The 14235-nt window shown below is 44.9% G+C and overlaps 1 protein-coding gene across 4 annotated transcripts in view; it reads right to left on the minus strand.

The window, feature by feature from the left end:
- arid1b (AT-rich interactive domain 1B) overlaps positions 1–14235 on the minus strand; it is a 50369-nt gene that overhangs the window by 19885 nt on the left and 16249 nt on the right. For all 4 annotated transcript variants that reach the window (XM_029002583.1, XM_029002586.1, XM_029002585.1 and 1 more), the window contains exon 5: positions 547–790. In XM_029002583.1, coding sequence (XP_028858416.1) covers positions 547–790 — 244 coding nt within the window. The remainder of the gene's footprint in view (positions 1–546; positions 791–14235) is intronic.

Raw genomic sequence — 14235 nt, forward strand, 5'->3', positions numbered from 1 at the left:
GAAAAATCTCTCCTCCTCTGCCCCGCTATCAAACGTGGCTGGCTAACAATGCCCGCACTGTGGGGGAGTAATTGCGTTAAAGTGACTCCAAACTGCAAGCAGAGTTTGGAAACTATTTTAATGACTGAGTTTTACTCGTTTCAGAGTCCGGACGTCGGTCCCCATCCCTTGACCCAGGCAGCGGTGGCAAAAAACGCCTTTCCCCCCACTAACTACCGCAGAGAGCCTCAAATGAGCAGAGGGATAAAGGGGAGTGCAGCGGCGCGGGACATTGACCGTCTCCCCCGTGCGGAGACCCCCAACTGGGAGTGGCCATTACAGATCTCTGCCGGAGAGGGTCCGCCGTTACACAACAGTCAAACGCGCTAATACCGATGTAGTTTAACTAAGCGCGAAACATTCAGCAAAGTTTGGTTTAAACTTGCGTAGTTCACCTTGCCTTTAGAGGTGCCGTGATTGAAAATCACTTTTGTGATTGGGTGTGTGTTTGTGTGTGTGTATGTGTGTGTAATGAGTGGCATGAGCCTTTGCAAAAAGATAAATTACCTGGCACGCTGGCAGGAGAAATAGGGCCGGAGCGCGACTGGCTGGAACCGACAGGCGAGCCCACAGGTGAGGGGGAGGGGCCGCTGCGAAGGCCGGAGAGGCGCGGCGAGGCATGGGGGGAGAAGGGCGACTGGGCGGGATTGCTCTGCTCCCCCTGACTGCTGGTGGATCCCGAAGCACTGACAGCTGAACTTAGCCCCGCCTCTGTACCAGTAGGGAGGTCATCGATAGACCCTGACAGGTCCTAAAGTAAAACACAGACACACAAATATTTAGCAACATGGGTCTGCATGGGACAAATATTGTAATTATAATGATGGATTAGATAAAGTTGAGAGAATCTCAACTACATGCAAATAGATGAGAATTTGGTGGGTGCTAGAAAGTCAAATCTCCTCCTGATCTGAAAAGATCTAAACTCACTGTAAAAGTAACTAATCCAGAACAGACTCTTTCAAACAGTATTCAGCGCTAGCCAACAAATCCTATAACTAAACCATAAATTAATTTTATTTGAGCTGAGAATAATGCAGAAGTGATGTGTGAAAGCAATGATGTCTTAACTTCATCACTTTCTAATATTCTCCTGATGGACTCCTGAACCCTGATATGGATCAATTGGATAGTGAGGATAGTGTGTGCTTGTGTGTGTGTATATATCACAAATTAATAAAAAATAATGTGAAGACAATTTTGCTGTAGTGCTACAGAAATGTTCGCTGAAAATGACTGAAGACTGAAGTAATTCTGTCCTGAGATCATACTCTGCCAGTCATGATGAAGAAAACACAGTCACTGGGAATGTCACAAGACATTGTGAAATCTTTGGTACATTTGCAGAACCACATGGAGTTTTTAAAAACTAAAATCAACAGTTGATGTCACTGACACGCCCATATGGTTCTCACCCCTCGGAACATATAGAAACGCAGCAGGACATGGTTGTTGTTTTTGATTTTTTTTGTTCCAGTTTTATTGATCAACTGGCCTCATACACATTGTACCTTGAGGAATGCGTTCATCTTAATTTTTCACTGAAGGGTATAACGGTGTAAATAAGTCATTTTAAAGGGTTTCATCGCGCAGTTCCTAGTCTTCAGGCGTGCCTTAGCGTGAGATGGTCCAGTGGTACAGGATTAAATGAATTCCCTGATTCTGATGACACACAGTGTCTCGTTTATGTATTTATTATGTGTTTGTTTTTTTATTTTGCCTTGAGCGTGCAATGCTCACCTCGTCCCCTTCAGAAGCAGGTGGTAAAAGGCGCGTCTGTTTGATGGACTGACATAATGTGCAACAGGGATTAGGAACCGGGGAGCTGGAAAGCTGCCTTCCGAGTCCGGCAAGGTGTAACGCAATTATGAGGGCACCATGGGAACAGGGCGGCTGCTGGAAAAAAACACTTCCACATAACCAATCCCGCTCCCCCTGTCTGGCCCGCCGCAGGAGCGCTAGTGCTAAATTAATGTACGTTCAAAGGCACAGAATCACCTCGGGCAGCGTGACATCACCGCACAGCCCTCTCCTCAAACGTGGCCAGTTGTATTGTGGGGGTGGGGGGTGCTCATCATCTGAGGCTAAAAATGGGCCAAGGACTCTCAAACCGCTCTGAATTGCTTCTGCACAGTTGACACCAGGACGGTGAACAGTGAGGTGACAACGGACACTACTGCCTAAATCACCTCTGAAGAGCACGTCGGCCCGTCTGTCCTGGCCTGCAACCGCTCCGGATTTACACTGAAGACGGCTTTAAAGATACCTTAACTTGATGTAAAATGTGCTATGACAAACAAGTGATTATTTGAAGAAATTTGACGATGATCTTTTCCTCCACATATTTTAATATGTAGTACAACAGGTCACAAATCACTAAATTGTATTTTCTCCAAAGAATTCTAAAGGATTTTTTTTTATAAATATATCAATATGCAGAATTTTTGGGTGTGAAAGTATTTTGTTTTGAACAGCATGTAGAGTTCGTACCTTGAACCAATCGGCCAACCCGCTGCACTGTGTGGTTGCAATTTCTTTTATAAGTGAGGAAAACGTGGAGCTTCTTCAAGCCTCAACGACCAGTTTAACCTCCTGCATGTTCATAAAAGCCTCGCCCGCCCGGTTCACCCCCCGCAATTACCCAGATTCATTAAGGCTTCAGCTTTAGTTAACTGATGAATGTAATTATTCGGCCTCGTTGGTCATTCGGCTTCAGTCTAACGCGCTTCACGTGCAATAAATTAACAACGTCGGCATCCGTCCCACCGCCTCTCGTCCCCCTTTCTCACTCTCTCTCTTTTCCTGAGTAGCTTTGCTGTTGGTGTTCCATCTCTTCTGCTGACATCACCCCACCCTCAGCTACCCCGTGGCCAATTAAAACACAGAGGAATTAATCCGGGCCGCAATTCGCTGCGTTGCACGCCTGCAGCCTCCTTTGCTGCGGTGGAGATGGAAAGATGGGGAACACGTCAGCCAGCCGTGACTCAGTGTTCTTCACGCATAGCGAGTGCATTCGTGACGATAAATCGAGAGGGGGAATGGCTGGCCGCTCTCATGTGTGCTACTTCTTCACTCTGAATTACTCGCGCACCCCTCTACCCAGCATTTCAGAGGCAGAACTGCACTTCTGCCGCCATTAGTGCAGTCCTTTTTTTGTTAAGGGGTAATGTATCAGTAGAAGACGCCATCTTCACATCCCTCTCATCAGTTCATCATGCGAGGTCAGACGGAGGGAACGTGGCAGACATGTCGAGGGGTGGGTCGACAGACAAAGCTATAGGTCGAAGGTCAAGCAGCTTAATATGAGACTGATGCTGACGACATTACACCGCGTCCGGGTCTCTAAACTCAGCCACAGACAGTCCACATTTACAGCCGCAAATGACTGTTGAGAGGGAAAATATTGGTGGCAGTTCTACGATCAGCATCTGTTTTGTAAAGGATTAAATGGCGCGTTCTATGTATATTCATGAATGTAAATGCTGAAATGGTATCTTCTAGGCGTGTGTGTTAACAAGAATCTCACGATACTATTCTACAGTTCACTGGAAATGTAAAAACAGAGCTGAAATACAAGATGTTGTGTACGATCGATGTGGATCACAATTAAATCAGCCAAAACAACACAACTCAGAACTGAATTTTGGACTAAATTGGAATACAAAATATTGATATTTGATGTCCCTGTATCGATACAACATCACCATGTTGAATATTGTTATATTTTGCCATATCGACATTTCCCAACACCCCTAGTGCTCTCTCTCATCAGTAACACCAGTAAAATATTGTTATTTATTTAGGGACTGGTGCCTACGCCATGTTTGTTGTCGGAAGATTGGGAACTGCAGTCTGGGTCATGTATTACTTGACATCACTGACAACGGAATTGGACAGAAAACTTTGGGGTCAGAAAACAGAGACAACAGCAGAACATGCGGTCAACAACACTTATTACATTTCCGGGTTCAAATTTTTCTTTGGCACGAAGCTCTTTCTCCAGAACAGGACCCGCTCTCTGTTGGCGTAAACAGGGATGTGACTGGCGCGTGGGTTTTGGTACACGTGAGGGGATGGGATTACGTCTCCACCATCTGGCACCCCTGTGGCTGGGAGTGTTTCACAGTGAACACGGGTGTGTGTGTGTGTGTGTGTGTGTGTGTGTGTGTGTACACATGATTCCAACACCCACCCATGCAGGCAGGGAGAGATCGAGGGAACATGAGAAGAAAGCGAGAGACGGGCCGAGAGAGATGAGAAGATGCAGGTGCTGGCAGTGTGAAGATGACAGGAAGGAGTTTCCTGTGTGTGTGTGTTTTTTTTTTTTTTTGAAGAGGACAGGAATGATGGGAAAGGCGCCGACTGACTGTGCAGCGGCAGGACAACACTCATCAGTCAACACAATTCAGCCGGATACACGAAAACACAGAACAATCTTCAATAAAGATATTTCTTTTAACTTAATATAAAAATAACAATAGACCAACAATGCCCAATATTAAAAAAACAATAAATGCAATGGCACACAGAACACAGAAATATTATATGAATATTATATGATTTACGTTCAACTTAATAACAAGAGCCGTAGAGTACATAATATTCACAGTATACAAAATGAGTCCTCTTCATTTAACCACCACCCTTAGTGAGCAGTGGGCCGCCATGACAGGCGCCCGGGGAGCAGTGTGTGGTGTCACTTGTTCAGTGACACCTTGGCGGTTCGGGATTTGAAACCACAAGCATTCGGTCATAAATCTGCTTCATAATCTGTTCATCTCCAAAGCTACAGGCCATACTTTGAGGAGGAACATTCGCATATTGACTACAAGTGCAACTAAGAACAAAGAGAAGGCAAGTTGGAAAGAGGGGTGGACCCCCCCCCCCAACAAAAAAAAATGTTGGACACAGTCCAGGACATTAATTATCTCGGATGCAAATTATGGGGGGAAAAAAAGCATAATTGTGGTATTTTGATTGGCTTTACTCCTCCTTCACTGAAGCGAGCACGCGAGTAAAGGAGGAGAGGAAGAGAAAGCCTGGGAGCTGCCCAGACTGGTCCCCCTCCTCTCCCTGCCGCCGCTGGAGGTGGCACCGTGCCAGCTGGTGCTTTTGTCTGCTGTCTAGGTAACGGTTGCCGGCCGTCTGGTGATGGGCAGATGTGTTTGAGGGATGCGCTGCGGCCCCCTCGTCCCATTCGCTCGCCGAATCAAAGGTCTAGACGGCATATGTCCTCAGAGGCAGTGCTATGTCCTGTCTGACAAAACGAGGAATGAAAAGAGAAAAAGTAAAAAACTAAAAATCCCCCCAGAAAAAAAAAAAAATATATATATATATATTTTTTAAAAAAACGCTTTTTATTCGTAACCCAACCGCGCAGCGCCCGAGTGAGGAACCGCGTCGAAGGAGGAGGAACCAAAAACGAGGCTAATTTTCTGCACGTTCATCCGCAGCCACCTTCCACCGGGGACCGGAAGGCTTTTTCCCATCATCGGCGCCCTTTGTTCTCCGTGACGGAGCAAGAGAGCGAAAGAAACGGGAAGGGAAGAAAAAGTGACGTTGCCGGGCACAATTCACCTTGAGAGCATCACTCCATCTCTGAAGGAGTCGCGGCTCTCTGTTCTTCGGCGACTTTGAAATGGAAACTAGGCACGCGGCGGCTCCGACTGAGCGAGGGGACCCGGAGAGAAGACGAGACTGGGCGGGGAGGGCGAACGCGGCCGTAATTAGTTTCCTGTGCAGAGCTGAAGACGGGTGAGGGGGCCGCTGCAGCGAGAGGGTCCGTGGCCCACTAATCTGATCTTGTTTAAAAGACGGACATTAATCTTTCATTTCCTGTGAAATGGCACGGTGCGCCCGGAGGAGAGGGGAGGCATTCATTGGCTGGATCATCTATCAATTGAGGTCTGCGAGGGTTCCCGAGCAGGGCCGAGCAGGGCCCGGCTCGGGTGGGAGGGATGAGTGGCGAGCTGGTTTAATTCGCCCCTGAGCACGAGACGTCTCCAGACAATCCCGAACCACAAAAGCTGCCACCCGTCCCATGTTACCATTTCAATCTACACTGTCACTACTGTACCAAAAACATTAAAAACAACTAATAAAGGTTTCACAAGCCCTAATTCATGTCACGCCTTATGAATTTCAGAAGAGAAATGAACACAAAAATCTCAAAATAAAAAACTAATCATATAAAAGTAAAGCAAAAGAAGAGAACAAGAAAATCATAGATCAGCCTGTATCATTTAGTAAAATATTATTGAAGTACATTCAGAATAACTGGTTGCTGTTGTTTGCTTTCCATTTACAAAATAGAAATTAAAGTTGTTGAATTAAGATCAAAGAAAATTCATATTTTCTACGCAAACAAAACCCAAAGGACAAAAAACAGACAATAGAGAGAGAGAGAGAGAAAAAAAAAGTTATTTTCACAAACTAAAAATGTTCTTAATTTGGGGGAAACGCCGAAAAACTGAAATAGCGCCTCCTGGCAAGACATCTCAGCACCCAGCCACTAACCGAATTCTCCAGACGCCGCTGCCAAGCGCTCTCTGACGTGGAGCGGCGCTCGCGTTCACTTAATGAGCACGTGCTGCAGCGGCGCAGCAGGCGGCGGATCGGCGCTCCTGACGTGGCAGGTCTCCGTCTTTTAATGAGTGCGGCGCTCAGGCCGTGTGTACATGAGCCAGCGAGAGACACAACTGTGGACAAATTCTCACTCACACACACACACACGCAGGCTGGTACAACAGACGTGCTGGATGGGCTGCTGAGGACATTCGTCACTGCAGCAGCTCAGAGATGCTGCGTGCAGCACTGGGCCTCCAATATCCTCCTCTCTTCTCCATCCATCCATCCCATCCCACCCTCCCACTCTTCTGCCCCCGAGGATCAGCTCCAGCCAATGCCGTCGTGACCACCCATCCCCCATCACGCCCCTACCAACAGCGCCGCCAATCAGACGCTGCCCCCCCCCCCAGCTCCTCCTTCCCCCGTCCTCTCCTTCATTTTCCATCCCCCTTGCACTCGTTCTAATTATGGAGAGCGAGCCGCAGAGCGCAGAGAAGCAGTCGAATCAAAGCAGTGCGAAAGAGGAGTAGAAATAAAAAGGGGAGCAGTGGGGGAGTAAGAGCGATAGATAGATAGATAGCGGATAGAGGTGTGTGTGTGTGTGTGTGTGTGTGTGTGTGTGTGTGTGTGACAGGATGCAGAGCTGCCTCTGGGGCTGGGGGATAAACAACATGCTTTCAAAATTAGAATGCGCGGGGTTGTGTGTGTGTGTGTAAGACACAGAGGACACGAGAGGCTCGGCAGAGCGTGCGTGCGTGTGTGTGTGTGTACGACAAACATGAGAACAACCAAGCATATGTACGTTGGTGTGTGTGTGTGTGTGTTTGAGAGACACTGCAGCTGCGGTTTCTGTAAAAAGACCCCCTTGCCATCATCATCACAGGGTTTATGCCGTGGAGAGGACAGAAAGACTAAAAAATGGAGGGGGAGGGACGCAAAACGAGTGAAGCGGCAGACAGAACCGAGCGAAAACCAGAGCGCCTTGTTTCCAAAAAACATGCAAGATTGTGTGTGTGTGTGTGTGTGTGTGCGCAGAAGCTCGGAAAGCATCAGAGCACAGCAGACCTCTGTCTATTCTCCATCACACTCTCTCTCTCTCTCTCTCTCTCTCTTGCGCTGCTAGTTTATTTATTGCTGAGAATATTTAGCCGGAGCCTTCATCCCCCACCAGGCCATTCATGCGTTTCAGGCCTGAGATGCTGCTCTGTCGCCTCCTCTCACAATCCATGCAACTTTCTCCCCAGCGTTCACAGCCACCATCTCAATTCTTTCTTCATACATCAAAACTGAATAACTCTGGACAGACAGGAGAGGAAGAAAGAAGGTCGTAACAGCAACAAATCGCAACCTTGTGCTAAATCTGGCAAATTCTTGACCCGTAAAATAATAATAATAAAAAAAAATTTAAAAAATGGTTATTACATTTTTGTGATTCTTTCCTCTTCTTGGCTTGGTCTCCTACCACTCTTCTCCTCTCCTTTCTTTTCCTGCCTTGCTCCACTCTCCCTCTTTAATTAACAGGAACAATGGACACACACCACCTCAGTAATGAGCACTGACTCACTCATTCATTTAAAACACACACACACACACAATTCCTCAAAACGTACAGAACTTTTGCCGGAGTTTCTTCGGGAACTTTGTTACGTCCTGCTGGTATTTTGGTGTGTTTTTTTTTGTTCTGTACTGTGACTCCAGTATCAGAGACATTAACGGACGGATTCATTTTTACAGAAGACTAAGAGCACGTTCATATTTTTAAGATTTTGTAACAGTAAAGCACAAACTTCCTGTTAGACTTTTAGGGTCTTTTAGGGTCACTCTTTTTAGGGTCACGTGACATCATCTGAGGCCAACGAGGCTGCTGCTGTTTGTGACTCAAACGGAAGTATTTGATGAAGCTGTATAAATGCACAGTAAAATCATGTTTATATTAGCCAGGAATAAATAATATTCTATTCGTATTGACAGTCATGCTCTCAGCATTTTGTACCATTATTAAGAGCATTTTGTACCATCAGCCCTCAGACGACGATGCAATTGAGCCTACACTTACCAACTAAACCACCACCGCCAGGCTGGGCAGAGTGGGTTCGAGCAGAGCTACAACTCATTACTGCCTTTATTCATTATTCCTACTCTGTAAATGACAAAAAAAAATAAAAAATACAAAGAGAAATTGGAGGGAAAAAAGGGTACTGCATATACTGGTACGAGGTCCACTGCATGATTATTTTATTCTATCTACGAACTACTTTATTAAATAAAACAGGATTTGGGAAGAGCATTTCAAATTCCCTTTAATACCAGATGATGAAAAAGCTACAGCTCCAGGCTGGGCAGTGCTTCAAACATATGCTATTAAACACACACACACACACACACAATCAATCAATCTCACACACAGACTTTAATATTTCCCTTCACCACTGGGAGCTGACAGAGTGAGTCTGGATTGAAGAGGCTGTGTAAACGGCAGGTAAATAAGAATAAATAGAACAGCAATTCTCCACAGGCTAGAAATACTTCAGGCGTAAGGGGGGGGGGGGGGGGGGGGGGGGGGGGAAGAAGGCAAAGAGAATCAAATAAATAAATAAAGCAGAACACAAAAGCCGTATTTGTTCAGTGAGAGAAATGAGGCGGCGGTGGCGGCAGCAGGAGGCGAGGGCTCGGTGAGCCGAGGCTGTGGGAGACGTTAAAGAGCACAAATACACACGAGCACCAAGTGAGCCCAACTCAGGAACAAAACCATCAAACACCAGTCAGCCGCCGCTTCCACCACCAGTCAGACTACAGAGCGGTTATTAAAGTACCGTACTGGGACCTCCATATCATAATAGAACAATCACGAAGCTGCCAAAATACAAACATCTTCCTATGTTATTTATTATTTATCTCTTGGTCTTTTCCAAAAATATAAGGGAAATGAGGAATTGGAATCCAGATTCTGAACACTGTTTTCAAACTAAAGCTAACTGAAGCACTATGCACAAAGCATAAGGAGTTAAAAGGCCTTTTTACAACTTAAAAGGCTAAAACCTAAAACAATCACCTAGCTCAACTTCTTTATAGATTTATGGCCTTTATGAGACCTGATTTATTCAATAAGCTGAAGATTAACAGTTTAAATGTATCATGACATTAATTTAATGATATTTTTTGCTTTTCTATAATCTTAGCGGTATCTGAAGTCTCGTTCAAAAATTCAGCCTTGGTGCGGAATTACAGCCACTTTTTGTCGGCCCCACAATGAGATTTCTGGAGGACACACCGTTTATGTGTCTGTAACTTTAAATGAAAATGAGGTGAAGAGCGGCCTGTAGAAGTGGGCGGGCATTCGTGGAAATGACGTCATCAACCACAATGTTTGGCACAGACAGGAAGTGGTGTGGACGTCCAGAATTTATTTAAATTTTTTAATTAAACCCACTGGTTCTTCAAAGTCTCGCGTGATGGAACGTGGGGAATACATTTGTGCTGATTTTTACATCCAAGCACCGAGCAACTGCGATGCTTTGCATATTTGGAAGCCATGGTAGTTGGTGGTTGGTTTTTTTTTTAGGGGAGGGGTGGGAAATTCTCTGGGCTGACAAAGCATGAGAAAGGGGAGGTAACCTTTATAATCATAGTGGAGAAATTCCAGATAAAACCGTCTGAGCTGCTTCTCTCTGAACGGCGAAGCAGAATGAACAACGTTCTCTTTATACATGTCTCCATTTCTAGCCACTGCAGGACCATAAACAGGCTAGCGGAACTAGTATTCACATGAAATAATCTCACAGTGTGAAATTTTCATGTTATAGGACCTTTAAATTATTACACTGAATTCATGGTTCATTCGTAGTGGTAATAGTTTTCAGTAAAAGTCACTTCGGGAACTGATTCAAGGTGTGCTGTAGAGATACTTCAATGCATTTTGGGATTGGTGGCTGAAGGGCATAAATGGCTGTTTTGCCAGAAGTCAGGCATGCAAACTGCTGTGGTGTGGTGATCAGGTATTACAGAAGCATTACCAAGCTGGAGCTCGGTATCAAACAGAGGTTTCCTCTCTCTTTTGTCCGCCCCCTGCTCGACCTTGGGCTGGCACAGTGAAGATAAGTGTGTGGTGAGACGGCATTTGGAATCCTGCCGTCTCCTCCGTTCATGGGCTACTTATTTTCAGGAGTGTCTTTCTTCATGGTTTTCATGAAGCTGTGGGATTTAACAGGATATTGGCATGAAATTTTTTTTTTTTTTTACTGAAGTCTTCATAAAAACCAAGAAACTAAAAGGCAAAATATTTCACAGAGGCAGATTTTTATTCACATGGATTTGTGTACAAGAACCTTTATTTAAGTAACTGGTAGAATCAAATGTATTATCAATAACCTTAAACAAACAAATGCTGTAGATTCCTGATGAGACTCGAAGTTAAGTAAGCCTAGTTAGATATTAAATAAAACCAATCTCTTCTCTCAAAAAAATACTCTTATGCTCCCTGCTGGATACACAGATGGCAGCAAACTTGATGGGGTAAAGATCCCTCTAGACTAAATACCGGTGTTGTATTTTGGTGATATGACAAACTGTTGTGTTAAAAGAAGATAGGCATTCAGGGTTCTAGTGCGCATTAGGTGCACCAGTGCTAGATCCCTGATTTACGTAATCAAAAAGCCACATAAAACACAAGAAGAATGGCTGGAAATAGTGAGAGAAATGTATAGCATGGAGTTATTGAGATAAGATAAAAATTAAGGGAGAACAAGGTCACGAGAAATGTACTTTTTTTTCTGCAGCAACTTGTGGACCGAAATACACACACACACACACGTACATACATACATATGTACATATTAGGGGTGTGTATTGGCAAGGACCACACTGTACGATAACAATCAAAATGCAAATGCACACTATCAGCATGCAACTACAACCTCCATTCTGGTACATGGCGCTGTACAGCTGGGTACGTGAAATGCAAGATGCTGTGAACAGTCTGTCATGTTTAGCTTGGTAGTAGTAGGGGTGGTAGTAGCCTAGGGGGTAACACACTCGCCTATGAACCAGGAGACCCAGGTTCAAATCCCACTTACTACCATTGTGTCCCTGAGCAAGACACTTAAGCCTAAGTTGCTCCAGACTTGTAAGTCGCTCTGGATAAGGGCGTCTGATAAATGCTGCAAACGTTTAGCTATTCCAGTCTGCCCAAAATGCAAAGCAGTAATTCTAAGTACCCAGCTGTACAGCGCCATCAACAGGAGTGGAGGTTGTAGTTGCATGCTGATTCTCATCTCTGTTGACCTCACTACAGAAGTCCACCTCCTGTGGAGGTGCAAGTGAGGGACGTCAGGATCACCTTTGGCCTGATTCTCCAATCAAGTGACAATGAATGTCCTATAGGAAAGTGAACTGCTTAACGTGAAGCTTGCGAACTCACTGGGTTTTTACAAGGCTTGTCAGCCACCTGCAAGTAGTGAGTAAATATGTGCACGCCTGTGTGTATGCATATAAATAGCAAGAGTAAGAAAAGGGTAAAGCTCCAGGGGAAATACCTTGGCAGAAGTAGCATTATTACAGATGCTGATGAGAATGAAAATCTTGGACACAGACACACATACACACAGCGCTACAGAAAACTGGACCGAATAAATGAAATGGGGAGACGTTGATGTAACCATAAACATGTGGTCCAAAGGACTAGTCCAAGACATAATATCATAAGAATATTATAAGATATAATAGAGAAAAGGTAGTACTGAAGGAGGGATGAGGATAAAAAGCATGTTAAAAGAAAGACTGTGAAGGAACAATAGGCCGATTGTGAAAGAGAGAGAGAGAGAGAGCGCGAGAGAGACGCATAGCATAGAAGATTAGCGAGGCCACGCGTCACCGGTGTCCCTGCCGCCGCCACTGCTCTTAACTCAGAATCACCAATCCTGCGCTCCGCCTGGCTCCACTCTTCACTCAGCAACAGCGTTTGTGTAAACACAGCGTTTTCACAAGTAGGAAAAATATGTTTAAATGTTAAAAAATTTTTTTTTAAAATTTGTAAAAACTAAAATGAATGATATGCTCAAACCTGGACAACTAACAGATTGTATGAGCAACAGAACGGCGGAGAAAGAAAGGCTACAGAGCAACCAAAACTCCCTTTTTAACATTATTTCCTTAATTTAAATAAATCCCTTAGTCATCTCAGGCCTGTGTAATAATAAATGATAAATTGTCAGATGGGGAGTATAAACGTCTGTGGTTTGATTAAGGCTCAGCGGCAGACTCTGAGCCCACAGTCGAGCTTTTATTAAGAGACTGAATGGAAGCATAAAGCATCTAAAGACGTGCGGGCTGCAGGGGCTGAGCGAATGCAAATGCCGCTTACTGCTCAAAAGATAATTTAGGAAGAGTGGCGCGTGCAGTCACTCAGTGCGACAGCGCCGCTCGCTAGCTAGCAGATTAACAGCCAGCGCCCGCAGGTCTGCAAAACAAAGCACTTTACCGAGGAGCAGGAGGAGCAGGAGGAGGACGTTTCTGCGTCACGCCGACCCAGGTGCTGCACATCCCAGCACCACACCACACGCTCAACACATGACGTGGAGAGGTAACTTTAACACGTCAACATGCACGATACGGGTGTGGTCACTGTTCTGAAATCAGGACTTTTTCCATCGAATGGTACTATTAAAAAATAAAATCATAAATGTTATAATAATAATAATACATTTCCAGTTCTCTGAGGCACATTTGCCTGACCATTTGCCCAACACAAAATTTTTTTGAAAAGCTTAACTCAAGAGCTAGAGTGAAATGGGCCTCCATCAGGTTCGCGCATAAATAATCAACTGAAAATTACATGACATTATACGTTCATATTTCAATGTGCACAAGGAATCTTCCATAATTTTATATGTTTATTTCGTATTCAAAACCTTCTCAAGACCTGGAAAATTCTCTCAACAAATTCCCTGACTTTCCCAGGCTTTTCATGACCGTAAGAGCCCTGGTTGATGTGCGTTGTATTGAATTGCGAAACGCTAGTGCACGCTAGGATCAGTGAACAGACAGGGGAAAGAAAATACTATCAGTCATATAACTTCTGTAAGTCCATCCGGGAAGCTGGCAGCATTGTTCTCATGCTGGGCACTACCTGAAGCACTGAGAGAAAATACATTTTAAATAAACAAAAAATTCTCCAACATGGTCTCTGTGCCTTCACTAACAAAACTGCCCGTGGGGGGGTCCGGCGGCTATATCGGCACTGTTTAAATAAACGCCGTGCCATCACGGTAGCAGATTACTGTGAAATCTGGGCATCCAAAACACACCACTGATGGAGCAGGGCCCCGGATAATCTGCCCCAAAGGACAGCGTGCATCATCACATCCACACGCTCAGAGGGAGGTCTATCTGCCCTCATTTCCAGACAATACATTAAGCAAATCGAACCACAACTAAAACCACAGCGATTTTTATTTTCTTGTATATTTGGCCTAGAAAAAAAAAAAAATGCACGAAACCCTCAAACGATTCATTTTATAAAATCGACTTTTTCCAGCTGGTTTACTTGCTTTATCTCAATCAGTGACGTTCCGAGGAGAGGGATGTCTCCAGGGTGGGCGTTCTCACTTTGGAAAGGGGCCGCGGTGACTCCCA

The sequence above is a fragment of the Denticeps clupeoides genome, chromosome 14, assembly GCF_900700375.1.
Source record: "Denticeps clupeoides chromosome 14, fDenClu1.1, whole genome shotgun sequence".
Taxonomy (NCBI): domain Eukaryota; kingdom Metazoa; phylum Chordata; class Actinopteri; order Clupeiformes; family Denticipitidae; genus Denticeps; species Denticeps clupeoides.